General features: G+C 55.8%; 2 protein-coding genes across 6 annotated transcripts; one reads left to right on the forward strand and one right to left on the reverse strand.

Annotated features, from left to right (window-relative positions):
• Window positions 1–2,029: 2,029 nt before the first annotated feature.
• RNF25 (ring finger protein 25) lies at window positions 2,030–7,459 on the reverse strand. Of its 2 annotated transcripts, XM_062626785.1 has the most exons (10): window positions 7,324–7,459; window positions 7,164–7,238; window positions 6,988–7,090; window positions 6,823–6,890; window positions 6,206–6,275; window positions 6,008–6,079; window positions 5,147–5,287; window positions 4,573–4,662; window positions 3,745–3,879; window positions 2,030–3,640 (listed from the first exon to the last, which is right to left on the reverse strand). In XM_062626785.1, the coding sequence occupies exons 1-10, from the start codon at window positions 7,359–7,361 to the stop codon at window positions 2,930–2,932; spliced, it is 1,503 nt and encodes a 500-aa protein (XP_062482769.1). In that variant the 5' UTR covers window positions 7,362–7,459; the 3' UTR covers window positions 2,030–2,929. The 2 variants fall into 2 exon arrangements, with proteins under 2 accessions (XP_062482769.1, XP_062482771.1); XM_062626787.1 differs by lacking the exon at window positions 6,008–6,079.
• A 59-nt stretch (window positions 7,460–7,518) lies between these two features.
• STK36 (serine/threonine kinase 36) lies at window positions 7,519–26,530 on the forward strand. 4 transcript variants are annotated; one of them, XM_062626789.1, is made up of 27 exons: window positions 7,519–7,923; window positions 8,750–8,890; window positions 9,601–9,678; window positions 10,089–10,219; window positions 10,467–10,716; window positions 11,115–11,208; window positions 11,467–11,636; window positions 11,860–12,059; window positions 12,139–12,265; window positions 12,372–12,515; window positions 12,757–12,936; window positions 13,152–13,249; window positions 13,606–13,711; window positions 14,138–14,279; window positions 14,517–14,644; window positions 15,249–15,353; window positions 15,574–15,672; window positions 15,885–15,979; window positions 16,283–16,346; window positions 16,522–16,632; window positions 16,784–16,858; window positions 17,293–17,464; window positions 17,874–18,021; window positions 18,241–18,400; window positions 18,668–19,414; window positions 19,492–20,151; window positions 26,351–26,530. In XM_062626789.1, exons 1-26 carry the CDS (start codon window positions 7,840–7,842, stop codon window positions 19,681–19,683), a joined length of 4,041 nt encoding a protein of 1,346 aa, XP_062482773.1. In that variant the 5' UTR covers window positions 7,519–7,839; the 3' UTR covers window positions 19,684–20,151; window positions 26,351–26,530. The 4 variants fall into 4 exon arrangements, with proteins under 4 accessions (XP_062482773.1, XP_062482774.1, XP_062482775.1 ...); XM_062626790.1 differs by having other exon boundaries at window positions 19,492–20,101; XM_062626791.1 differs by lacking the exon at window positions 16,522–16,632.
• Window positions 26,531–26,812: the final 282 nt, after the last annotated feature.

Here is a 26,812-nt window from a genome sequence, read left to right on the forward strand (position 1 = left end):
AGGCTCACAGCCTTTTTCCTGTCACTGGGTTTTCTTCCTGCTAGGAACAAAGGTCCTGGATGGGCAGGTAGAGCCATGGGTGCCTGAAATGCAGTCGAGGAGCAGGCAGATTCTGTGCTTCCTTCCAGCGCCATGGAGCTGGGGTGTGCATGCTGACCCAATAGAACAAAACAGCCTGACCCTGTTTCAGAGTCCTGAAATCGGCTTCCCCAGAGCCAGCCCTGTGTTCATGTTCTCACTCTGGGGGCTGTGTGAGCTTGGTGGGGCAGGTGAAGCTGGTTCCACGCTAAGCCTGAACTGCGTTGCTGCTCAGCCCAACTCTTGGCTCTGCCCTGTGGGGTCAAGAGCAAAGCTGAGAGCATGTGGGGACAAAAAGGAACCCAGGTGATGGCACCTGGCTGAATTTCAGCACAAAGAGGTGCTGTTTTGATGCAACCCTACTTAAATACTTTTACAAGTGAAAGGCTTATGTTGTGAGCATGGGGTGTGTGTGCATGTGTGTCTCTAGTGACCCTGTGTGGCTCCTGGAGCAGGGTGCTGGTGCTGACATCTCAAACCCTGTGCTCAGCTGTCCCAAGGAGGCCAATTGCTTGGATCCAGCCTCTTCCATCAAAACTGGCCCGTGAGTGCCTGGTGAATGCCTCATGGTGGTTCAGGAGGACAGGGGACTGGTGAGGAGAGCCAGAGAGCCATGATGCCACTACACGAGAACACACACATCTTTTCACTCTGCTTGCTTTTAATAGCGGTAATGCTACAGATGCCACTGGTGCACTTCTGCCCGGCCCAAGTGCTTTCAGCAGCAAAGTCCCACAACAGCCCCATGAGGTAGGTGGGTGACAGAGGTGGACACCAAGCAGGGAGCCCCAGGGCAGGGTGCAGGCTCCATTCCTCCCCTCTGACCTGACCCAGAGGTTTGTTTATCCCAAATTCATTTCCATGCACTGTTGCCAACTGTCCTCTGCTCCAGGCTGACAGCAGCGAGTCAAAAAGGTGAGAGCCCTTCCTAAATCGGAGGGAAAACACCTCCCCACTCTGGCATTTGACTGAAGTTTCCCAAGTTCACTCTGAGTTCCAAGGCAGAATTCCCATGCTCCAGACACTGGGGCCAGCAGCTTTCCTGCTGAGACTAAGGCTGGCTCACTTGAGGAAGCAAAGGAGTTTCAGCAAAGGGCAGAGATCTTCTGTGTTTCTTCCAGTACGCCTCTGTTGGAGCACAGCATCTTCACAGGTGAAGGCAGGAGGCAGCAGCACAAGTACCAACATCAGATAAAGCTGGTACCTTTTCACCCAAGTGTGGACAGGCCACTCACCCAGAACCCAGGTGAAACAAGGACAGAGTGAGCACTGAGGCAAAATCAAGGCTCTCTTCAAGGAGCAAGGGCTCAGTCCTTGTTTCCAGCAGGGCATAACGTCTGGTGCCGAGATCCCCAAGCCCAGGACAAGGAGGGGAATTAAAAAATAATGCTTCCGAGCATCAGGACTGAAGAGAGGCCAGTGTTGGAAATTTAAGCACAGAAGGTTCTTGAGCAGCAGCACAAGGACAAGGCCAGGTGTGAAGAACAGGGCAGGGTAAGAAAGACCCATCCAAGGATCCCATTGTGCACCCTTTATGTGCCAAAGGATCAGCCAGGCAGATGCAGCACAAATGCCCTCCCAGCTGGCATCAGCCCTTGGGTTCCCAGGGATCTCGCCCAATGCTCTGGCACATCCATTGTAGCATGGCCAGTTTTGCACTCAGCAGGAGGAGGAAGACAGTAACAATCCACATATGGCCAAGAGTGGTGGGGGCACAAGGCACAAACAAGCGTGAAGGAATCAGTACTGTGAGCCAGGGAGCTTACAGTGAGCTGGGCAAAGCAGGGACCATGGAGACCTCCAGCCACCCAGGAGTGCCAGGGGAAGGTCCCTGCCCTGGCCCCAGGTGTAGGCAGCAGGGAGGGCAGTGAGCAACACCAGGGATCACACCTTTGCTCTGAACAGCAAAGACCAGGAGGGAGAGAGGGCAGGGAAAACAAAGGGAGCAGGCTCTGGAAAAGAAGCAACAAATTAATTTAATAGCAGTATCCCACTTCAGAGGCTTGGGATTGCCAGTCACAGCTCTGGAGTGGGACACTGCTGAAATCTGTGCAGCAGAAGTAACTGCACCAAGTTAGTTTAAACAACCAATCCCCGTTTCTTTGAAGCAGGGTTAGCTTGAAGATGAAAGTGGGTAAGAGTATCCAAGACGTTGTGGCTTGTCTTTATTCTAAACTATGGTGAGCTCCAAGAGCAGCATGGCATTAGAGGGGGATCCCAAAAGAGGTTGCAAAGCAGAGGGCTCTTCCCAGGTCTCTCCCATCAGCTTCTGCCTGCACAAAAGCAGCTGAATAGCAGTCAGGGCTGCAGCAGAAGTGATACTATCACCAAGAGACAGCAGTTCAGAAGGTGCTTTAGGAAGGAATGGGGGATACAGCAAGCTGAGCTCCAGGCTGCTGCCCTGGCACAGCCTCATCACTTGGCACCACTGCAGCTTTGCTGGGATGCTGACTTCCAGGGAAGGTCCTGCCACAACTCTGGCTCTGCTGTGGCACTATGCTGAGCTCAGCGCATTTGCTCTGTAGGTATGCATGTTTCTTGACAGCTCACATACAGGGATAATGGCTGCATGTCCCTAGTCAAGGCTTCCTCTGTCCCCTGGGTCCTCCAAGACCAACGCTGACATGATTTGTCAGGATTCAGCTTCTCCAATGCTGGTGACAGGTCATGTCAGGATGCTTCACTCTGCACATATCCTAGGGACGCTGCCTGTCCCAAGCTGTACCATATGCTAACTGCCTCATCCCTCTCCCAAGGGGTATAGTGTCTGCTTGCTACTGCTCCACCAAAACTTCACTGTTCTTCCCAGAAATACCACCCCCGCCCCCAGCCCAGTTCCTCACCACTCCTGCTAGGAGCCACTCTCCTTCTCAAGATGGGCTTCTTGTCGTCCACTGGGCCTGAATGTCCCTTGTCCTCTTGGCACTCTGGGGTAGGAACCATGCTCCTGGGCTCTGGACCTCTCCCACCTCCCACAATCCCAGGACCTGTGGTGGCCCTGCCGGCTGGGAGCTGCTCTGTGGTCGAACACCAGTTTCTTCTCCCTGGACGGGGCCTCAGTCCCCTCCTCTGGGGTCCATCTCTCCACATCACGGTGCTCCTCTTTCAAGTCCACTGCCTCTGTTACTGGTGAGGGACCTTCGGGACACAATTCCTTTCTTTCAGCCAAGGCAGCAGCCCTGCTTCTGCTGTGAGGCTTTGTTAACTCCTGGCTGTGCTTCCCACTAGGTCGCCGCTCTGGTCTGTGGCTGAAGCTCCTGGGCCCCCTGGAGCCATGGAGCAAATGACCTGCTTCTTCTGCTGGCTCCTGCACAGCACTGCATGACTGCCTCCCCTGGCCTCTGGGGCCTGGCCTCTCCCCTCTGTACCTCTCCCTCTTACTTTGTTGCTCTCTAGGCACAGCAGGCTTCTCGGGCCGCCTGGGTTCTGCCCTGCCCTCTGGTACCCTGGGTGGCTCTGGAGCCGAGGCTTGGCTAGGTGGCTGGGGCACATCCACAGTGCTTGCACTCACTGGCAGCTCAGGGGCAGCGCCTGCTTGGCCTGCATTAACAGCAGCTGGAGGCTGAAAGAAAGAAACCAGCACTGAAGAAAGGGAGAGGGAAGTCCCACAGCACAGGACAGTGCTCAGCCCTACAGTCCAGGATCCCCCTGTGACCAGTGCCATACCGTCTGGAGGCTAATGAAGTAACGGTTCCTCTCTGCTTCAGGGTCAATGATGCCCCCTTTCTCTTGCTGTCTCTTGAAAATTAAGCGCAGTTCTTCCTGATGCTGTAGTGTCTTGGCATCGGGCTTGTATGGCTCCTGAACGACAGAAAGCAAGGCAGGCTAAGGGTTCTCTCCATACGTAGCATGGATCAGCAGCTGGCAGTGCTAAAAGCAACTCCCCAAACCCTCCTTTGATTGCATGTGAAATCTGTGTACACTGGCATAGCTGTTGGCATAACTTGCGTGTGCTCTGGTTCCAAATTAAGGGGTTTTGTTTGTGTCTTAGGGAAATTAAGGCCAGGTTGGATGGGGCTTTGAGCCACCTGGTCTAGTAGATGCCCCTGCCCAAGGGCCTAGATGGTCTTTAAGGTTCCTTCCAACCCAAACCATTCTACAATTCTAGGAACAGCGGTAGAGCTATTCTTAGCTAGGATTCTTAGATAGTAGTAGAGCATGCTGGTGCAGACCCACTGTTCATGCAGTGACTGCCTTGGGATGTCCTGCTGTGGGACAAGATATAGAGCAGCTACATGTAGGTCACTCTCCCAACCCTGATTATGTCCCAGTGAATACAGGGACATTGTCCATGGCAGAATCACCTCTCCCCCAGCACATCTGCTCAAGACTCAGGGCGATACAACCAAACATGTGCACATCTAAGAGACAGAAGGCACCCTGCTAGGTTTTGTGAACTGTCCTTTGGATGGGCCATCTAGAAGGACCTGACAGTGTGCATTCATTCATCTGTTATGCCCAAGCTGAAGTGGGCACGTGAGCCCCATCTCTTACCAGTGGGTGCTGCGGTGGCGGTGCTGCCTTCAGAGCACTGAGATCATAGATGAGGGTCTCCCGGCACACAGGGCATTGCACACAGACTTCCTGCAGGAAGCAAGAGGTGATACCAAACCCTGGCTGCAACCCAGCTCAAGCACTGCCCAAAACTCCAAGCCTCGCAGTGGGACCTGACACACCATTCCAACGCCTGCTTGGGCAGGTTTTATCACCCCCGAATACAGGTGATCATGTTTATCCTGCTGCAAAACCCTGCAGTTCAACGATTAGGGAAGGAACTCTCTTTTCCAACTCCTCTGTTTCCAGGAGTCCAAAGATGTGACTTCCCTGCCCCTCACACAGCAGGCCCTGACCCAGAGATACAACAAACCAGCTGCTAAAGTACTAAAAGCTCATGAGGTGATTTTGGTTGGAAAGGGCCCTTGGAGATCACTTGGTCTAATCTCCATTCTGATTCTCAGCATGGGCACAGCACTGATGATGCAGTGATTGCTCCCTGTAACGAAGGGGATGATGGATATGTCATGAGGGCCTGTGCAGGTGCGAGGGGAGGGAGCTCAGGGCCTGGTACCTGTTTGGGGGATAGTGCCAGGTGCTGTTCTCTCTCCTCCTGCTGCATAAGGATCTCTTCCTCCATGTGCTGGGCATAGCGGGCCAGGCAGTGGGAGTGGAAGTAGTGGTAGCACTGGGTCTTTGTGAAGGCTTCTCTCTCCTGCAGAGAGCAAAGGGCAGCTTTAAAGGCTTTCCAAGCATAGGGCTGAGGTAGGTTTTCATTCCCACATCAGTGCTGGCAATGGGGAACTAAGGCAACTGCTGGCAGAGCCACACAACATCTGCTGCTGGGCTTCATCTCTACTTTCTCAAGCCCTACCATGACACTGCCTCCTGTTCCGAGTGTGAGAAACACTCCTAATGTCAAGATGCAAAGTTTCGGTGACTGATTTCTCTGCATGTGTTCCTGTGTAAGCAGCAATCTTCCCACCTAATGTGTTCTTCCTAGGCAGGCACTGCCTCTTTCCTTGCAACCCAGACAAGGCTAGCTCCCTGGTCCTAGAGACCTCAGCACCTGCACAGATGCGTTCCAGTCCCTCCTGACTGCCTGTGTGCTGAACTCCAGGTGAGGTGTGACCAACACAGGGAAGCTGAGATGCACCAGCAACTATCCCCAGCCCCTACCCACTCCTTTAGAGACACCCTGGCATCACTTGCTGCCCCTTTGCCCTGTTTCTGTATATGGTCATCTTCAGGCTGATGGGGAGAGTATTGTGTATCACCTCAGGAATGTTTAAGCTCAGCAGGCTCACCTACAGACCAGGAAGCATGGGGCTGTTGAGGCACACCCTAGTCAATATCTCAGGCTTTGAGGTCTTGGCTCTCCATTCTCCTACCTCACTTCCCAGCCAGCCTGCAGGGCCAGGAGACACATGCGTACCTGGAATCCATAGAGGCAGATCACACACTGGCCATGAGGAATGTTGTTGTCAGTAAGAATTTCCTTCCCCTTCTGTGGAAGCATTAAGGAAAACATTTTACCCACTGGCCTGACCACGGGCTCAGGGCTGTCGCACCCCTTTGGCAGTCGGGTACCAGCGTCTGTAGCTCGTCACCCCCAATCTTCCCAAACTCTCACCTCAATCAGTTCATAGAGCACCTCTGTCCCCAGCCTGACTTCAGCGATGCTTCTGAGGGTCTGGGAAATTCTACAGCAAAGCAGCAGAAATGCTTAACATAAGTTTAGCTATACCTTTTCACTGTCCCACGTACCTGTCATCCTGCCATGATGACAACAGGAAGAAACAGACCGCTGGCCTTTAGGCTTTGCCTGCACCGTGGGACAGGCATACATGCACACACTTATTCATGTTCTTCTGGCTCCCTACAAGCTGGGGCTCAGGAGGCTTTTGTCCTCACAGGCCTTGCAAGAAGAGATTTGCTGACTGCCTTGGCTCCAGCTCAGCCAGCACCCTTCTTTTCTAGTGAATCTTGGACTTCCTTTATGTGATGGCAGTCCTTGCAAACGCTCTGCTGCACCAAGGACAGTAGCACAATGGCAACAATGGGCTGCCCAAGAACTCAGCTTAGTCCTGTCTCTGTCAAAGTAAGACCAATAGCTTCAGGTCCCTGGGATTTAGGGACCTGTATCCAGCTGTTCATCGGCCACAGGGAGCCATGAGAATTTGAGGAAGGCTTTTCCACCATTCTGCCTCCCAGACCTCCAGAGGGAGGAATCACCCTCCCGGCACTCACTTGTGAATTTGCTCATCTGACAGACCCCGCGGGTTCTTGATTGAGATTTCCGGAGCTTTATTGGGATACTAGGAAAAAACAAAGAAACACCCAGAGCACAACAAGAAAGGCGAAAGGCACGGGGCGGGGGAAAGGGAGCGCTGCGGCGGGGAGGACGCACCCTACCTGTGGGGGCACAGCGAGCACCAGGGTGAAACAGACGTACTGGGAGTCCTGGTCCTGCGCCGTGGCGGGGTGCAGGGTGATGCTGAGTTCCCACGCCTCGCACCTGCGGGGCAGGCGGAGCTGAGCGGCAGTGGCCCGGGGCGGGCAGGACGGGATACGTGGTCAGCGGTACGTACCTGCCTTGCCCGCGCACCACCCGCAGCTCCTCCAGGTAGATGGACTCCAGCACCTCCACCTCCGGCGGCAGCGCCCTGCGGGGAGCGGGCGGGGGTGAGGCCACCGGCCCCAGTGGAATGGGGCTGCGGGGCAGCCGTACTGGGGGGGTGTGTGAGTTACCAGTCCGTTGCCTCCGTCTCCTCACCGGCCGCCGCCATCTTGCGGCGCGCCCCGGAACCGGAACCTCAGCGAGGGCGCAGGCGCGAGAAAGGGTTGCTAAGAGACGCCAGGCGGCGACGGGTCCGGGAGTGGACGGCAGGTCCGGTCCGGTCCGGTCCGGTCCGGTCCGGTCCACCTGGGGGGCTCCACTCGTGGGCTTCCATCCGGGGCCTGGGTCTGTTCCTGCCGTGGGGACTGCAGTTGGAGTCGCGGCCGAGACAGAACCCTGAGGACACCCGCCCTGGGACCGCGCCCAGGGTGCAGCCCCGCTGCGAGGGGAGGCCCCGGCCCTTGGGATTGGGCTCGTAGGGGGTGGAGCTCTGCTTGCCCTGCGCTGGCACTGCTTCTTGCAGCTGGAGTTGGTGCCTCTCGGCGGCCGGTGGCGGAGGGCGAGAGGAGGGGGAAGAAGGCACAGCTCTCATCCTTACCGGCCGCTCTGCTTCTGCAGCTCGGCGGCTCCCTGTCCGGGCGCCCGCCATGGAGAAGTACCATGTCCTGGAAATGATCGGCGAAGGCTCCTTTGGGCGCGTGTACAAGGGGCGCCGGAAGCACAGCGCCCAGGTGAGGAGAGAGGCATCGGGGGAGAGGGCCGGTGCTGGCGCTGGGGACTGGTTTCTGGTGGCTGTGGGTTCCAGGCCCTGCCAGGCCTTCGGGAGTCGGCACTCGTTCGTTTTTGTGCTGATCTCCCTGGCCAGCTCCTAATGGCGCAGTCATCCAGGTTCAGGGGACCTCAGGAGTCCTCAATCCACTCCATGCTCAAAGCAGGGCCAGCACTAAATTCAGTGAAACCTCAAGGACAAACACCCCACAGCCAGTGCTTGGCTATACTTACAGTGAATAGATTTTACTTATATCAAAATGAAGCTCCCCTGTTTCAGTTTGTAATCTCTGTGTCATCCTCCTGTGTGCTTTATCCCCTCACCATCCTGGTGGCTTCTGCTATAACTGCTCCAGCCTGTTGATGTCTTCCTGGCCATGTTACTGCAGTGTGGTCTAAGAAGTTTCAAATAAAGGGCAATAATCACTTCCCTCCAATTCCTGCTGTTGATATAGCCCAGGGTGCTGCTATTGGCCCTCACTGCCATGGCACGCTGCTGGCTCGTGTCAGGCTGGCTGTCCACCAGTATTTGTAGGTCCTGTCCTATGTTTCTGGCAATCCTAGTTTTGATTGTGCTCACTGATTAGTTTTCTTTGCTTTAAATGCCAGTGTGCGTAGTACTGAGACCTGCATTGATGTGCAAGGGCATGGGGAGAGCCCTGGCTCCAGTGAACAAATGTTTCGTTTGGTGTGTTCGGCTGGGAAATGCTGAGTCCTGTTTGGGTGACATGAGGCCCCTGCCAGGGTGGGCAAGAGCATGGTCTGATCCCAGCTTTGCCTATTTGAAAGGTGGTGGCCTTGAAGTTCATCCCCAAGGTGGGGCGGTCTGAGAAGGAGCTGAAGAACCTGCAACGAGAGATCGAGATCATGAGAGGCCTCCATCACCCCAACATCATCCAGATGCTTGACAGCTTTGAGACTGACAAAGAGGTGAAGGGGATTACTCTGGGCAGATGCTTTTGCTTGAGAGGGCAGGGGGACAAGGGCTTCCCCCTGCTGCCATAGGGATGTCCTTCCTGGGAGATGCTGGTGACACCCTTCCAGGACCTGGTCAGTGTTTTTCAGTGTGTGGTGCATGTGGAGTCAGCACCTCTCTGGGCTGTGTGGGGTGCACTAAGAGATAAAGGAGCTGGGCAGGGGTGTGTGGTATAAGAGGGGTTTGGGATCACAGGGTGAGGGTGACTCTCCAGTCACCTCATCAGTCTCTTCAAAGTCTGACTTCACTATTTTAAACCCTCATGGAGAGAGTATAAGAAAGGGACTGAAGACTGTGCTATGGGACATGGGGGCATGAAATATAGTAATTGGGCAGCAAAATCAAAACAAACTCAAGGGAATGATTCTGCCCACCTGGATCGGAAGTACCATTCTGGGCTTGTCTTGTCCTTTCCTCTTCCCTGGTTTCTGCTGGCTGTCCGAGATAAGGACAACCACAAGGCCTCTGAGTGCCAGGCCCTTGCTGTGGTGCAGCTGTGGGTGCTCTCTCCCATCTCAGATCCCAGCCCAAGCTGACAGGCTGTGCATGATGACACTCCAGCATATCCCTCAGTTTTCTTACCCTGCTGTGTCCTGGTCCCCAGGGCATGGTGGGGATGGAGCTGGGTGAGTGCCTGATTTGACCACACTGCTCTTCCCTCCAGGTGGTGGTGGTGACTGACTACGCAGAGGGGGAGCTCTTCCAGATCCTGGAGGATGACAGGACTTTGCCTGAGGACCAGGTGACTGTCACAGGGTTGGCCACACAGTGTTTGCTGCAGGATGGAGAGAGCAGGATTTGTTTGCCTGCAGGCAGTGAATCTCTGCTCTGGGACAGGAGTGCCTCAGGGGCTTTACCTGGCAGAGCTGCTGAAGGGGGTGAGGAGGGGGCCATGTTGCACTGGGGGACATTGTGGTCCAGCAGGGACCTCAGTTTCCCTGTTCGCTCACCAAGGATCACAGCACGAGGCTGCTGCCTCAGCCATCAGTCTGCTCCAAGGAACTGCGGCCCCACAACTTAGGCTGGTCCTGGCTCCAAACAGGGCAAGGGTAGAAGTGGGGATACTGGGGGAGCCAGGCCATAAGGGAGCCCATGTCTGTGCCAGCTGGTGGCACCATGGGAAAGAGGGTGAGGCTGCCATGTCTCCTACAGGTCCAGACTATAGCTGCCCAACTGGTATCTGCTCTCTACTACCTGCACTCCCACCGCATCCTGCACCGCGACATGAAACCCCAGAACATCCTCCTGGGCAAAGACGGCGTTGTCAAGCTCTGTGACTTTGGGTGGGTGCTGGGGCCAGCTTGAGGGGGACACTTGGCCTTAGGGCAGTCAAGGGGTGTCCTGTGTGCTGTAGAGGAGGAAGGGGGAGTGTGGAAGGGGACCTGGATTCTGTGCATATTTAGAGGTTGAGCAGGGATGGGATATTTTGGATTTCAGAGGGGAGGGGTGTTGGTGAACTCATAGGGATCTCCCTGGGAGTGCAGTGGATATTTCAGACTGAACCAGCCATTTGTGCTTTGATCTGAGCAGGTTTGCCCGTGCCATGAGCATTCACACCATGGTGCTGACCTCCATCAAGGGCACCCCACTGTACATGTCCCCTGAGCTGGTGGAGGAGCGGCCGTACGACCACACAGCGGACCTGTGGTCTGTGGGCTGCATCCTGTATGAGCTGTTTGTGGGCACTCCTCCCTTCTACACCAGCAGCATCTTCCAGCTCGTGAGCCTCATTGTCAATGACCCTGTCAAATGGCCTGTGGCCATGAGCCCAGTCTTCAAGGTAAGGGGAAGGCCCTGCCTGTGGGGTGAGATCCCTTAATGCAGTAGCAGCTTTGGTCTCCCATGCTGCCCTGGTGGGTCACTCTTAGGTTTTACATCCTAAGAGGGATTTCAAAACATAGACAAGGGGTGAGAGAGGGGCCTCCTGGGAGGGGGACCCTTATCCCTGCTGTTCATAAGGTGGGAAATGGGCTGACAGCAGAGGAGTGATTTACTGGATTGGGAAGAGAAGTGTCTTTCCATCTGCCCTAAGCACTGGAGCCCCCCACTTCTTTCTCAGAGCCAGGCAGGGAACACAGCCCTGCTTTGAGCTCTTAGTGGGGCAGACTGGTGGGTACACTGTGCTCACTAGTGGGTGCTGAGCATGTGCCATGGATCCTGTGCTGTGCTGTGCTGTAGAGCTTCCTGCAGGGACTGCTAATGAAGGACCCGCGCCACCGCCTGTCATGGCCAGAGCTGCTCTCTCACCCCTTCATTGCTGGATGGGTTACTGGTGAGTACCAGCTCTTTTCCCACACTGGCTAGGTCCTTTTTTTTTCTTCCTGCTTGAAGGATGCCCTGCTATTTTTACTGCCTTGGTCTTTGCCTCAATCCTCTCAGCTTTCTTCAGGCACTGGCCCCTAGCTCATGCGCTGGGCTTGCTCTGGGTCCTTTAAGATCCCAGGAGAATCCCAGGGGAATCTCAAAGCTGATCACTCTCCCTGTGTCCCAAGGGAGAGCTGCTGCTGAAGTTCTCCCCTCGCCTCCCCAGTGATTGATGACACAGAAGAGCATGGAATCTCAAATCCCTTCACCACTAAGCCATCTCCAGAGCTGCAGGCCCTAAAGGAGCAGCAAGCCCATTCTGTGGCTCCCAGGAGTGGCCAGTCCAAGATCCTGAGAAAGGCCCGGCAGAAGGTGGCTGAGGAGGCACAGAAAAAGGTAGAGAAAAGCATGGGATTCCCCTGGCTGTGTCCCACAGTCAGGGCAAAGGAGGGCTACTGAAATGGGACCTGGGCAAAAAAGATAGACGGTACCTGCGTCAGTCTGGGGTATCAGCCACATACAACGCAAGATGTGGGGTCCTCGGGGTGGTGGGCTCTAGGGGAATCACGTGGCTGACTGAGTAACCCTGCCCTGACCAAACTGCTGTGCTGTCACTCAGGGACAACTGCAGGCAGGTGATGCATCTACAAAGTCCCAAGGCAAAGGATGTGCAGGGCATAGTGCCAGAGCAGCCCCAAGGAAGGCAGCCCTTGGACAGGGGGACCCACTGGCTGCCCCTGATGAGAAGAAACCTGATGTCCTACAAGGAAAGAGCATCATGGCAGAGTGGGAACTGAAGGAGCCACCTCCCAGCCCATGGTGAGGGAGGGCTAAGGCTGGGACAGGAGGAAGAGGGCAAGGCAGGATCATTCACTGACTGTGCTGTTTCCTTGGCTAGGGAGCAGAGCATCACTCGAGACTATGACCGGGAGTTTCCTGGAGCAGGTTTCCGTTCACAGCCTTGGGCTGGCAGGGCAGAGGCCCAGGGCAGGCACAGCATTGAGGCTGTGGACCTGGAGATTGAGGTAAGGTGATGTCTTGTGGTGAGGACAGCAGGGCCCAGTCCCCTGGCTGGTATAGACACCCTGAGGCAGGCAGGGTCTGTGGCACCAATCCTCTCTCTGTAATCAGGAGCTGGAGAGTGATGAGGAGTGGCAGCATCTGATCGAGACCACCGAGCCATCAGCCATGCAGCTGAGAATACCACTGAGTCTCCTGAGAGACCCAGCCTTCCGGCACCGTATCCAGGCCCGCCTGGCAGACTGTGCTCAGCAGGTGAGTGGTGCGTGGCCCATCCATGACTGGGGACATGGATGCTGCCTTCTTCCCCAGGATTGGGTTGGGAACACTGGGAGAGTCCTCAGTCCAGCCAGCAAGAAGATCGTCTGCTTCTCCAGGAGCTGGAGGCACTTAACTTCCCATCTGCTCCTCTGCTGTCTCCTCCCTAAATGGGTTGAAGGGCTGCCCATGGCTGACAGTCAAAACCGCTACTGACCATGAGCTTCTCTGTGTCCAGGTGCTGGAAGGGATGCTGGAGGGAGCCTCCCATCTCCGTCCTGTGCTGCGTGTCATAGGCAACCTCCTGGCTACCCGGTGTGACTCTGAGCTGCTGGACCACTTCTGCCGAGAGCTGAATGTGCCTCTCTCCCTGCTGCATCTAGCCAAGCAGATCCTAGAGAGCGGTAACACCAAGCAGGTGACTGTAGGACTCCTGAGAAATTTGAGCTTCTTCCAGCCCTGCAGGGTGCTGAGGAGGCCCTTGTGCCCTGATAGAGCTGGCTCACAGGACCAGTGCCTCTTCCAGGCACCCTTAAGAAATGGGAGGTCCTGGCAGGGAAGGATCCTGCTGTGGTGGTGTTGGGATGGCCAGAGGACAATCCTCACTTGCTGTTTTTTTTCTGGATCCTGCAGCAGCCCTGGTGTATCACAGTGCTGACAGACCTCATCATGGTGACCACAGTGTATTTCAGCAGTGAATGCAGTCCAGAGGAGAGTGGGCAAAAGGACAGGTAGGGACAACCCTTTGTGCTCTGAGGTCTCTTGTGGCCACTCTGGGGACCCAGCAGCAGGCGGAGGGGTGGTGTTCATACACCGTGGCTGGAGGTGTCTCCTTGGGGAACCGCTGTGCACTAGGTTCTTCATGCTGTATTGCTGTGCTTACAGAGGAGTGCTTTCCTTGACTGGGGCTAATTAAGGGGAAGGCTCAGCTGACTGGAGTCCAGTTGTGCTGACTACTGACATCAGCTCACAGTGCTAGTGTATGCTGCCTGCTCCATTAGCCAGGGCCATAGGGGCTGGTCAGATCCTGTCCTAACAGCCAGGGCCATGTTTCTGTGCTCTCCTCTGCCCTGGATGCCTCCCCCAGCCTGCAAGCCTTCCAGGAGAGTGCTGCCTGCTTCCTATCCCTGCTGCCAGAGCTGCTGGCTGACCCAGCTGACAGCGAGATGAGACTCTGCCAGCAAAGCCTCCTGGTAAGCATGCCACTGTCTCCCTTCTCCTGACACCTCCCACAGAGACAGAAGCTGTGGGGCTTGGGGTGTGCGTGGAAGGGGAGCTGCAGGCTGAGGGCTCTGCTCCCAGCAGTGGGGTCTGGTGCATTCTTTGTCAGGGCAGACTGTCTTGCCCACTAGGGTTTCTTTTTGGGATCATATACATAAAGGAGGTCTCTGAGAGGGCAGATTCCCTGGCTCTGTTCCTCCTTGTGTACCCCTTTCATCCAGCTTGCATATGCATGTGGCTTCCACACAGTGGCTGGAGAGGACACTTAGTGGTCCATGAAGCTCCAGCACGAGTCTTTCTCCCATCTCTGCTGTTCCCCCACAGCCTCCTCCCCCACTGTCCTTCTCTCTCCTCCCACCCTCAGTTTGCAGTGATGGCAACCCCTGTGTCTCCCCCAGTGCTTCACCCTGCTCTGTGAGAGCCTGGATGCGACATACCACTCTGTCGCTGCCTGCTTTTATGCCAGCCTGCGAGAAGATCATCAGCCCCTGCTGAACAGACTCCTTCAGGGATCCATCCCAGAGCAGCTTGCTCTGCGAGGTAGCAGTGACAGCAACACCCCACATTCTCCTTCCTGTCCTTGGGCTTCCTCAGAGCACTGACTGCTATTGCAGTGCTGTTGGCCAAAGGAGATGGATGAACTGCTGCTAACCAGGTCTCTCTTCTGCTCTCCCTCAATCCCAGATCTCATCCCCCTCATGCCACAAGCCTGACTTCTCCTCTCTTGTTCTCCAAACTCATCCTGCATCCCTCACCTTGCACTCTGTCCCTGTGCAGGTTCAGCAATGGAGGCCAAGTCAGCCGATGATCAGAGCCCACATCTGGCAGACCTCTTCATGGCTGCACTGGCTGCTGCCTGCAGCATTCCATTGGAGAGGAACAGCTGTCGGGAAGCCAAGCAGCAGGTCAGGCCAATTTTCTTTGCAGGGTGAGGAGGTGTGGTCCCCACAGGGGCAGCAGCCCTTTCCCGGAGAAGCTCTTTTTCTGTGTTAGAGTGGAGAGCTGTGATCCTCTGGCTTTGGTGGCTGCAGGGCTGGCATTTGCAGGATGCTCCTCCCCAGCCAATAGCAGAGCTTTAGGAGTCTAAGGATTCCTAAATCAATGAAGAGACTCACACCTACAATCTGAACTGTGGGATGGGCTACTTAAAGAACTAGGCAATGCAGAGAAAACATGGAGAGTTCTTAAATGACAGTGATATGAACTGCAGGAAGTCTGAAATTGAATGGGACAGTGAGAGGGGGAAAAGGAAACTACAGATTTACATTTGATCCTTTAACTCAACTCTGAGTTAATGGAGAGGGGAGCAGAGGAGGAATCTTACCTGGTGCATCTCTGCACCTGTACATCAAAGCCGAGCTGGGTTATGGCAGATAGGCATCTCTGTGAATGCACACAACATGCAGGAAGCAGATGCCTTCTTTTATTAACTTGTTGCTAGCATTAAACTCCTTAAAGTTTGTGCAGTGCTTCAGATGCCCAGGGTGCAAACCAGGCTGATTTCTGCAGGTTGCTCAGCAGGTAGCTGAAAAGCTTATGAAGGAAGAGAGCCGACAGCTTGGGAGACTGCTGGGGAGACTGGAGCACCCAAGCTGCTCCTTGAATGTGCTGAAGGTAAAGGCCCTGTCCATTTGTTTGGCTGTGCCCAGAGGTCCTGGACCTTTGGACTGGGCTTAGGAGCATGGCGAAGAGGGAACTGTGGGCTCAGCCCCCAATGACCCCCATCTCCCTGGTGTCAGTTGTTGAGTAAATGAACCCATGGTAGCCATGGGGTGTGACTGGGATGGGCCCTGTCCCCAGGGGTTGATATGCGTCTTGCCCCTCTGCCTTGCAGATCCTCTATGCTGGCTGCCATGTCAGCCTGAGCCTGTGCCAGCACCTGGGCAGAAGCCAACGACTGTGGCGTTCCCTCATGCAGCTCTCAAAGGGCGAGGTAGGACTGACCACAGTGCCAGTAGCAGGGCAGGAGTGTGGGCAAGCAGGACTCATTCCTTTGAGCACTGCTCAGACCAGCTGGGGAATGTGTGGGGAGAAGAGTTTGGAGGAGCCTAGTCTGCAAAGTGCAGTTCTCCTCCAAGGTCTGGAAACATACCCTCCTCCCCTTGCAGCCTTGCTGTCCCTCTGTGACTCCTGCTCCCTTGGCAGGTCCCCATGGCAGAGGTGGCCCGGGGGGCAGCCTGTGAGGCCTCTCTACACCTGCTGGCCCTGCTCACCCTGCAGCTCCAGGTCTCCCCTCCCAGGTAAGCACACACTTTCACTCATGGGTGGGAGAGGAATGTGCCCTGCCCTGAACAGTCCTCTGTCCCACTCCCTGCCCAGAGCTGGGCTTCTGCTCCCACTGATCCCTGTGATCTGGACACACCAGCAGTGTGGGTGGGTGCTGGGGAAGTGGTGAGGCCCCAGTGTGGAAGAAGGTGCTGTGAATCAGGGCTCACTCCTGCAAGGTGGCTGCTTTCCAGCCTTGGGGGTATTTGGATGCTGCTGCTCTGTGGGATGTGAAGGTGTGGGGACACAGGGCTTCTCTCCTGGTCCCTGTGTTTCAGGCTTGAGGAGATGGTTACCCTGGCTGTGGATCACATCACCCACTCTCCTGTCGTCTCCCTTGTGGTGAGTCTGGCCACCCTGCCAGAGCAGTCCCCTAGAGTCCTTCAGAGCCCTACGTCGCATTTCGGTCTTGCTGTTGCTTTCACTCAGGGTTGGATGGGGCTGAGGGATAAAAAGTCAGCACCTGAGTGAGCAGATGGGAAAGTCCCAAGGGTGCTGAGCAATCCCTGTCCCACAGGGGGCTGCAGCATTCCTCCTGGCACAGCTCAGTCAGCATGGGGTTGCCTTGGAGCTCAGAGGAAAAGAGATCCTACTGGTGGTGACAAATGCACTGACAGCACCTGCTGAGGTATGGGATAGTGACAGAGGAGCGGGGGAGCCGTGCTGTCACCCTCCTGTGGAAGTGGGGGGACAAAGACAGACTCACAAGGGTGCATGTATGATGCTGCTGCCCTCAGACCTAGCAGCTAGCTGTAGCTTGCTCCTGCTCTCTCTTACAGCTGCAGCTCCCCCCACCAATGGCTGCTGGTCTCTATGATGGGCTCTTTTTCCTCCTACTGAAGCTCCTTGCCCAGGTACCAGCTGCTAAATCTCCCTTTGCCTGGTCTCTGCTAAAAGGTGTGGTGGCAAAAAGGCCTGAATGTGGATCTGTAATGGAGGCTGAGGCAAACCAGGGAACTGGGCAGCTTTGGCTGAGCTGAGTAACCCCAAGAAAGTTGCCTAATGTCCCTGGGTTAGCTGTGGAGTTCTGAAGTGCTGGTGGGAGAGTGGCAGGCAGAAAGAGGTGATTCATGGGCACACTGGAGTGGGAGAGGGTAGGAATGCCCTGGGACTGGCACCATCAGCAAGCGCAGGAGGGCGGCCAGCTGCCTGCCCCCTCACCTCCCCTGGGCTGTGTCTGTCCAGGCTTGACCTTCCCAGGAACATGAGGCTGGCAGAGCCAGGGACCAGAACCCTGGGGAGCCATGAGGACTGTAAAGCCCTCTGACATCTGCCTTCCCACCTCTAGGAGGACATGGCCATGGAGCAGGGCTTTGCTGCCTCAGAGCTGTGGACTGTGGTGTGGCAATGTGTTGCTGTGGTGCTTTGTGCGGGCAGCAACCGGGCAGCACTGGAGAGAGAGTCCATAGGGGCAGGTGACCCCACTGCAGAGCCAGACTGGAACCTCCTCTCCCCTCAAGGTAAGAGCTGTGGGACAGCAGGGCTTCTGCCCTGGACCCTGCTTCACATCCTGCCCTCAGACTTGCCCCTGTCTCCCCATCCACATCTGATCCCTAAGACCAGAGGGCTTAGGGGACTTTTCCTGAGGATTGCTGTTATCCTCTGGGGAGAGAGGACTGCTCAGGCCTGTGTTGTGCCCAGTCGGCAGTGGTTCAGCTGAGCTGGCTGTGGGGGAACAAGAAATACTGTGCTGCAGGGAATGTTCATCCTGGCAGGTGTGATCATTGTGGATGGAGACTGGTCTGTTTTTTGGCAGGGAAGCATTGAAGCACCCCTGAAGCAGCCTTGAGGAAGTACAGGCAGACAGAAAAAAGGAGACTTTTCAGCCTTCTCTGGTTTTGCCCCTCTGTTGTGCTGTTTCCCCTGCAGGCACCCTGCTCTTCCTTAGCCTGGCCCTCTTTGTCTTCACTCGTGAGTCCCATTGGTGCCTGATGCAGCTCACCCCATCCCATGGTGTCCTCATGGTGACACTGAAGAGGCTGCTGTCCCCTGGCTTCCTTGCATGCCTGGCACAGACGTGAGTTGCAGGGAGGGCTGGAGTGGGCAGAGCTCAGCCGCAGAACAGGGCTTAGACACAAGCATGCAGAGGGTGGAGAGATTCCTGACCTGGAACTTGCAGGGCACAGATTAGCTGCAGTCTCTCTTTAGTGCCTGGCATGGGGAATGCTCTCTGGCTCTTGCCCTGGTGTTTTTCCATTCACCTGTGTATTAAGCCCTCTCTCTCTAACACATTCAGGCAAGCAGGGGAGGATGGGGACCCTGAGCTTGTCCCAGCTGTGGTGATCAAGGCCTGCCAGCTCCTCTGTTGCCCTTTTGCCCTGGAAGTGGATGGAGACGCCTTAGCACTGGTCACAGAGGCTGTGAGAGACTCTCAGATCCCAGCCCAGCTGCTGCAGGTACCCTCCTGGCCCTGCGTTTCTCTTCCCTCACACACACTGCGGAGCCGCCTCTCCACACTGCAGCCCCTGATGTGTGGCACCATTTCACACCATGCTGGCAGTTCCTGTGCACACAGAGATGTCACACAGATGCCACGCAGCCCTCAGAGCAGCTTGCCCAGCAGCTGAGCTCTGCTTATCTGCTGGCCGCCTTCAGTGGGTGCTGGACTTGGCCCACATATGAGGACACTGCACTCAGCACTGCTGTCTCTCCTTTCTCCTTAGGTCTGCTCTTGCCATCTGCCTTTCTCATACACTGAGCTTCCCATGAGCCTCTTGTGCCACCTTGTTGTGTCTGATGAGGAGGTCATAGACCAACTGGTGAGGGAAGCTGCTGCTTCAGAGCACGTCGCTGCCTTCTTGACGTCTGTCTTGTTTTCAGACAGCCTCACACTCACAACTGAGCTCCTGTCTCTCTTGACCCATGTGGCCCGGGCCTACCCAGAGCACCTGCCCTTTCTCCAGAGGATTCTAAGGGGCTTGGATGTGGCTGACCAGCCACTGACACACCTGCTTTGCCACCAGCACCACCTAATACGGGCCAAAACCTGCAACCTGCTGGGCAACCTGCTCCGACACAGCCATGGCTTTTCCCAGATGCTGCAGAGCCACCCTGGTTTGCTGGAGAGCCTGTTAGGGTGCCTGGCCGACCCAGAGGATAGTGTGCGCAGGGAGGCCAGCTTTGCAATGGGCAATGCTGCTTACCACCCGTGCTGCCCAGCCGGGGCCCTGGGCCAAGCCGTGCCCTGGCTGATGCGGCTGCTGAGTGACGTGCAGGCTAGGACATGCTGCAACGCGGCCTCAGCCCTGGGTAACCTGGGCCAGCACTGGGAAGAGCTGGGGCAGCTGCTGCTGGAGAGTCAGGCCCCACGCATCCTGCTGGAGGTGGCCTGCCGGGACCCCCGGGACAGCGTGCGGGAGGGAGCCCTGGCTGCACTGCGGACCCTCAGCCAGCACCCCGGGACCCAGCAGGTACCGTATGGGGACCCCGGTGCTGCAGGGACAAGGGTCCCGGCTGGTGGGTGACTGTCCCTCTCTTTGCTCCGCAGGTGCTGCTGTCCCTGGGAGCCCGTGAGAAGCTGGCCGCGCTGGCCAGCGGCAACTTGCAGCTCGCTGCTGGTGGCTGCCTCCGGCTGCCTTCCGCCCGGCACTGCAAGAAGCTCCTCTGCCTCTTGGCCGCTGCGCACCGCCCCTCTGGACCCCTCGATCCCGGAAGGGCAGCAGTCCCGCACTCGCGGTGAGGGCTGGCACCTGGGCTCAGCCTGGCGCTGCCTTCGGTGGGACGGGACGGGACAAACGCTTCTTCCTTCCTTCTCCTCGGGCTCCAGTCCCGACCGCCCGTGGGTGCCATTTTGTGGGGCTGTCCCACCCGGCCAACTTTACCGGGGCCCTCTCCGTGGGAAGCCCCTCCTGAAAAAGTGCCTGTAGACGTCAACAAACCGCCTCTTTCTAAGAGGCCTCCCGGGCCGTGTCCGACCACCGGAGCTGTGCTCTTCTATCGCGGGCTCTTCCCACTGTGGCGGGCACCGGAGCCCAGGCTCGCTCTCCGCCGCGCTGCTAGGGGGCGCCGTGCACCATGAGGTGCGGCCCGCTAGCGCGGCTCCCGCGGTGGTTGCCGGGAGGTGTAGTCACGTGGCGGCGCCGCCCCGGATCCCTATGGTAACGGCGGCCGTGCGGGGAGCGGCGGGGTCGGGGGCGCCGGGCGGGCGGTGAGTACGGGAGGGTTGGGCGGGCCTGTGTGTGTCAGCCCTCCAGGGAGGGGGGGCTCTTCCCCCCTCCCCGCCGCGGTGTGCGTGCTCCCTGGCCTGTCTTCCACAGCGTCCCCACCGGCGCCTGTGCCCTCGGGTCCCCGCCGCTGCCTCCCCAGCCCCGCCTCGGTGTGGCCCCTCCGTGCCCAGGCCCCGGGGCGGTACCTTGCCTAGCCCCAGGTCTTCCGCGGGGGTTCGCCGTGGCCTTACCCTGTGTTCCCTCGGGGTGCGCCGGGCTGGGCCCTGTGGGGCTGGGGAGCTGCCCGGAGATGCTCTGCAGCGCGATGGGCCGGGGACCGGCGGCCTGGCCAGCGCTCTTGGGGCAGGACGGAGCGTCTCGGTATTGCCTTTGGCCTCAAAAGACTTTCACCTGAAGAAATGAGAAGCAGCGTGTTTCCCGGGTGAGAGCAGGAAGGAGGAAGACCTGAGTCCTCTGTGAGCCACCGACTTAGCGAACCTTTCCCTTGGGGCAGCAGCGAGGATGGAGCTGAGTTGGATTGGACCTGAGTGGGTGCTGGGGCAGCCTGTCTGCTAATTCTTCCAGCAGAGCCCTGGCTTGGCTGCTTAGGTGTTGTAGAAAGGAGCTGATGGCTCCAAAAGGGGAATGGCAAAGCTGCTGGAAGAGTTGAGACAAGCCTGGAGTGTTTCCTGAGTGTCTCCAGGGTCTGGTCTGGGAATGAGTAGTACAGGAGTGGAGCCCTGTGGTGCTGTGCCAGCCTTCTGTCTCCCTGCTGGGCCAGGTTGTGGGGATCCTGTAGGACACAGACTTCAGGCCCACAGTGCCACATCAAAACCCTCCCTACATGACTCCCTGAAATGTGATTCCTCTTTCTCATTGCCATGTGCCCCTCACTGAGCAGGCATGTGATGTCTGGGGACTCCTGGGCAATTTGGAGGAACTATCAGCAATTGTTGGCCTGATTACAGTTTTATCTCATAATTTTTCCTTGACTCTTAGTGGTTGTACCCAACAGATAGTGGTGCTTATTTGTCCTTGTATTGCTCTCTTGCTGCAGTCCTTAAGCTTGTATTAGGCAAACTTTGTGGATGACAAATCATTCCCTCCATCTCTTCAGTCATGCCCAGGGCCCTTTTCAGCATAGCAGGTATCGCATTGCAAGGAGGACACTGGTGGAGCCAAATGCCACTGTCCCCAGATAATGACACGTGGAGATATGTCACCAACATAGGTTGAGGGCTTTGGCTGCCATATGGGCTTGACTGGGTGCCATTCCTTGGCATTTCCTGAGTTCTTCCTGTGCAGCAAGTCTGGGAGTATTTGGCGGCTTCTTCCCAACTTGAGTTTGTTTTTGCTCCACTCTTGAACTCCAAGAGACTGCTCTATGATGTGAGGTGGTTGCAGTGCCTTCAGAAGACTCTTTCCCACCCCAGCCAAGGTATGGAAGGGTCCTCATCATGTACTAAAGGACAGGCATAGGAGGTTTTTCTTCCAGATATGTTTCAGAAAACTATTCAGAAAAGAGGATGGACTGTGTGTTTTATGTGTTTTGAACTAAGTGGGCAGTTCTTGCCTCCTCACTGTGTGTTGACAGTCGATGTTGCACTCGCCTCGAGCCTTCCACCTTTATTTTTCCTGTCAAAGGCTGAAGGTGTGGCCAGGCTGCCTAAAACCAGAGGGCGCTGCACTGCCCTCCTTTCAGCTCCTGCGCTGGTGGGTAGGTGCTCCCCAGGGTGCATTGCATAATTCTCCCACTAGGAAGCTCAACTGAGGAAGTAGGAAGGTGCTTTAGACCTCCAGTGGTTTAGTTCGACACCCTGCTGCCTGCAAGGTCTCACCTCCCTCCCTCCCCTTTGCTACAGCTGCTCCACTTCATTGCAGGGCAGCCTCCACTTAGTTAAAGCATTGTTTTGGGCAGCTATGCGCTTCTCATGCCCTCTCTGTTCAGTGTGATGGGGAGGTCAAGCACTGCAGCTTGTTGAACTGAAATGACTGGCCCTGCACCAGTGCAAATGCCAGGCACAAACATAATCCCATGATGCAGGTGGAATTTGCTGACACATCCCCATGGTGGGTGGTTTCTCAGTGGTATCTTTTTTGTGGCCTGAGTAGCCAAGTAAAAACTTGGTGTCTTGATTAGGAGAGAAATCAGTCATCATCCTATGCCCTGTTGTACTCCAAATGTGGTTCTGCAGGACAATACTGGAGCTGGGAGGGAGCACCAATGCTTGGCTGTGTGGCCAAGCACCACACCAGGCTGTTGGCCTGTGGGTTGCCAGTGGTCCTGTGGTAGCTGTGCTGTCTCTGAGCTTTCTTGTCCTCGTGGGCTTCTGGCCAGCAGGACCCTCTGTTCTTCAGCTTGAACTTGTGGGTGGCCTCAGGTGCTGCTTTGTGTGTGACTGCACTGGAGGCCACTTGTTTCCAGGAGCTGACATAGGTGAGAAGTGTTTCCGTGCTGTTGAAACTCAGGAGTCTGTACCTGGGTACCAGGTGTAAGAGCAGCTTTAGGCACTCCAGGTCAGTTGGTTTTACATCACTGCGGTTGATCTTGTTGGACGTTTTACATTTTTCTGAAGGGTTACAAACCCTTATTTTAAAATGGATATTGGTTTTAAACCCTGTTTATTTTGCATCATTAACTCGGTTGTTTAAGCTTTAATCAAAAGCCCCAGAGCTGCAGGTGAGGAACGGTGTGAACTCGGGTCTTATTTCAAAAAGATGTTACCCTTTGTAATGACAAGGAACAGAAATTTCACCTTGCAATGGCACAGAAAACAATAGCAAATCACAGTCTGCCAACCCCCACTTGTGACTTTGGGTTGCCTGAAGCTGAGAGCACATTATCAGGTCAGCCTGCAGCTCATACATTTGTAAGCTTTTGTTATTTTAAGCGTGTCACCGCAGCTGTGTTTAAAATAACCTCCCCAGCTCAACTCAGGTGACAGAGGTATGTTGTGCACACCTGGCTCTTACAGACTCGTCCTTTCCCGCTAGAGGCGGGGCTGCGAGGAGCTGCCATGCTGCCCTTAGAGAGCGTACACTGAGGGAGGCTGGGGCTGTGAGAAGGGACCTTCCACTGACGCCTGGTGGGGGTGCCCACAGGCTGTGCAGGAGGCGGCCGCTGCATGCCTCTGAGGTGACATTCGTAAAGGCAGTGGCAGTGCTCCAGCTGACGTCCCGAAGTCTGTGAGCAGTACTTAAAGGTGCTAAAGAAATAATTGTGAGTGCAGCTGTATAGTCACACCAGCAGTGACAGCTTTGGCCTCTATCTTGTGTGTCAATAAGTCCAAGCCAAAATCCATTAATTACTAGTAATGACGTTTGAGTTTGACTTTCAGCCCGGACAGCCTGCCCTGGGCTTTTTCCCCAGCTCATGTTTCTACAATGAAATTTCCAAGTGTAGTCTTATTGCTGTTGCGAGTAGCAGAAAGGACTCCTACTCCTTTGCCGCAGGGTTAGGTTGGCAGAGCTAGGGATTGCATCAAGCTGTGACCTCCTTCCACCCCAAAACTAACCGAGGTTTCACGTAAAGGGGGAACTTCCCTCACTGGTAACCAGCCGGGATTTACTGTGGTTCATGCCCAGAGCCATGAGGACGTGGCAGCTGCTGTCCTGTTGTGTCCACAGCCCAGCCCGTGAAAAGTGCCTTCATCTTTGCTGATTCTCCTGGATGTTCAGCAGCTGCTTTGCGGAATTGTCCTTGCAGCAAGAACAGGACCCAGGTTGCAGGCAGACATGAGAGGTGGCTGTGCTGGCACACCGGAGGTGGGACAGGAGTGTGGACAAGGGGAAGAACAGGCAGCATGAAGTGGTATTGCCAGTCTGGATGCATCGTGGCTTGCCCAGTGCAGGGTCAGGTTCTTCCTTTCATCCTTCCTGCCCCCAGCTTTGAGCTTCTGCATCCCTACAGGGAAACAGCAGTAGTTACTAGCCCTTGGCCAGAAGTTGCCTGGAAGCTGTACAAAAGGCCTTGCCACTTCCTTCTACAGCTGCTGCTTCCAGGGCACCCCTGCCCCGCGCCAGACAGAACTCCAGAGAAGGGCTCAGCGTATTCTCCCTGCAGGCCTGTTGGCAGTAAGCCCCTGCTTGTGCTGGTCACATCTCTGCTGCTGTTGTCACTCCGGGGCAGGGTCACTCAGAGCTGCTGCTGACATACTCATGCCTGTGTCTAAGCTGGCTGTAGGATTCATGTCCCTTGTAACGGCTTCATTAGGCCAAATCACTTATTTTTATAGCAGGATGATCCACTGATAGCTGTAAAGCCGGGAGGAGATGAGGCACAGGTGGCTTTCACTGCAGCCTGGTTCTGCAAGGTCATTCACAGCCGGGTGAGAACACGGACGATGGCCAAGCTGGCAGCATGTGTGGTGATGTTGCAGTGACAGTCCCCTGTCTCAAAGGGACATGGGGACATTTCATTCCCTTCCTGTTCTTGTTTCCCTTTTTCACACCTACGTTCGCTGGTGTGCTGGGGGTGCTCTGTGTTCCGAACTCACCTGGGGACCTGGGTGCTTCCGGGGGGGCTGGTGGCGGAAGCCACTCACTTGTTTACTGAGGGAAATTTGAGCCGGGCGGGTGGCGGCACGTGGGCCGCAGCTTCTTTGCTCTCTGCTAATCCCTCTGAATGTCAGACTGGGTTTGCTGCCGGGCTCAGATAGGGTAGCGATCCGATAGTGCGGTACAGCTCCGTTGTGTACGGCATGTGGGATTCCCTGCCCCGCGGCTCTGAGTCCCGCTTGGCTGCAGCTCGCAGAAGGATGCAGCCACCCCGTCCTCATCAGGAGCTCTCAATATGAATGTCTCAGCACTAATGAGCAGTGCAGCCATGAGTACGGAGCAGACCTTACCCCTTCCATGCTTTCTTGCAGAGCTTGGCAGGGCAGCAATGCTCCTTGGAGGCATATAGCTCCTCTGGGATCCTGTGTGGGACATTCCCACCTTGTACAGCCTCCCTTTGGGGTGCTGCTTGCACTAGAGACTGGAGTGTAATTCACAGATTGAGAAGGTCTGGAGGGTGTAGGTCAGCCTGACCCAGCCCTTTGGTAGTGTGAGCAAGTGTGATGCTACAGAGGAATCCCAGGGTCTCTTAGCTATGCTGCAGTATATATTGCTGCTGCGGCAAGGTGGTTTTTCAGGTGAGAAAGGAGCATGTATTGCAAGAAAACTGAGAGGTGATGGTTGATGCTGTCCTTACCCTCCTTTTTATGCCTTTTTTTTTTTTTTTACTTTTAAATATGCAAGCTTGTGAGAGCTGGAAGGTGGAAGAGCAAGCCAGGCAGCCTACAAATTCCTATCACGCCTGCATCCAGGGGCCCTCCAGGCATGTGTTAAAGCAAGACAAATACCTGGCACATGGTTTCTTTTCTCTTTCCCTTCCCCTCAGGCAAGAGGATCTTGCAGGTATGGTGCAGTAGTTCATTTTAGGAGGATTCAGGTCACCTGTCTGCAGCTCAGTGGTCTGCCAGTTGCTCCTTGAAAGTCTTTTCTGCAGGACTGCAATGGGTAGGAACATGTGTGTGTGGTACTGCCAATCTGCTGCAACCCCAACTGCTGATATTAGAACAGCCCTGCATTTGCTCCTTGCTGCTTTATCAGTCCTGTGCTCTTTAGGATGTCCTCAGTCCTCGCTGAGCTTTTCTATGGGGTTATGAAAGTGAGAAAAGCATTCCTTTTAAAAGCAAGGGCTGAGGTTCTCACCTAGTTGTGTGACCTTGGGAGCTGAAGCTTTAAGGAGTGGGGGGGGAAGAAAAAGAAGTGGATGTTTTGGGTTGGGAGGACTGGTGGTGGAGCACATGGTGCAGTTTGGAGACACAGATCTGTGGGAGTGAGTTCAGGCAGCCGTGCCATGTCCAAGGCAGGTGGTCTCCCTCTCTTTGCAGCCAGAGCTGCTGTGCTGGGGCTGCTGCATGTGGCCCTGGCTGGCAGCCACACACCCCTGCGCATTTGCAGGGTACAAACTTTCCTTGTGCACAGCACTTTTCCCAGGGCCCTCTCTAAGTTGTTCTTTGTGTCCTCTGGTTTCTTCTGAGATGCCAGCTCTTCCTTTGTCTTGGTCCCAGGAGACTCTCAGGGAGCTCAGCAGATGGAGTTGTGGTTTTTCATCCTGTAGGGAGAGCAGCTCATGCTGCTCCCTGCCTGGGCACTGGGCCAGGTGCTTTGCCCTGCTGGGGTAACAGTGCCTTTCATGCTGTTTTGTTTCAGGCCAGCAAGGATGCTGCTGTAGATGACTGACTCACTTGTGCCTATATGCTGTGGCTCTATATGGCCTCTGCAGGACCCGAACGCACTAGTCCAGGCACCAAACAGAAGAGTGTCTGGGTTGAGTCTGGCACCCTTCCAGCAGGGAGAGCTGAGCAACACCTCACTTGGCAGCAGGCAAAACCCATCTGGAATTTAGAGACGACACATGTGAGTGCTTTCCACAGCCTGCTGCCCTCAGGGATCCGTCTGCAGCAGTCCTGCTTCTTGTGCTCACCATCACTATGCCACACATGCCCCAGTGAAGATGCCCTCCTGAGCCCGTCCTCAGCCCAACCCTGCCTGGACCAAGGCAGGAGCGCTCTGTTCTACCAACGCTCCTGCCTCAGACCCAAGCCCCATGGGCTTCCTTTCCAAAGCCCTCTGGACACTGGCTCTACCACAGGGAGGGTGATGTCTTCCTTA

Source organism: Pezoporus occidentalis, unplaced genomic scaffold (genome assembly GCF_034315485.1).
Source record: "Pezoporus occidentalis ecotype Australia unplaced genomic scaffold, CSIRO_AGI_Poc_V1 ctg298, whole genome shotgun sequence".
Classification (NCBI taxonomy): Eukaryota; Metazoa; Chordata; class Aves; order Psittaciformes; family Psittacidae; genus Pezoporus; species Pezoporus occidentalis.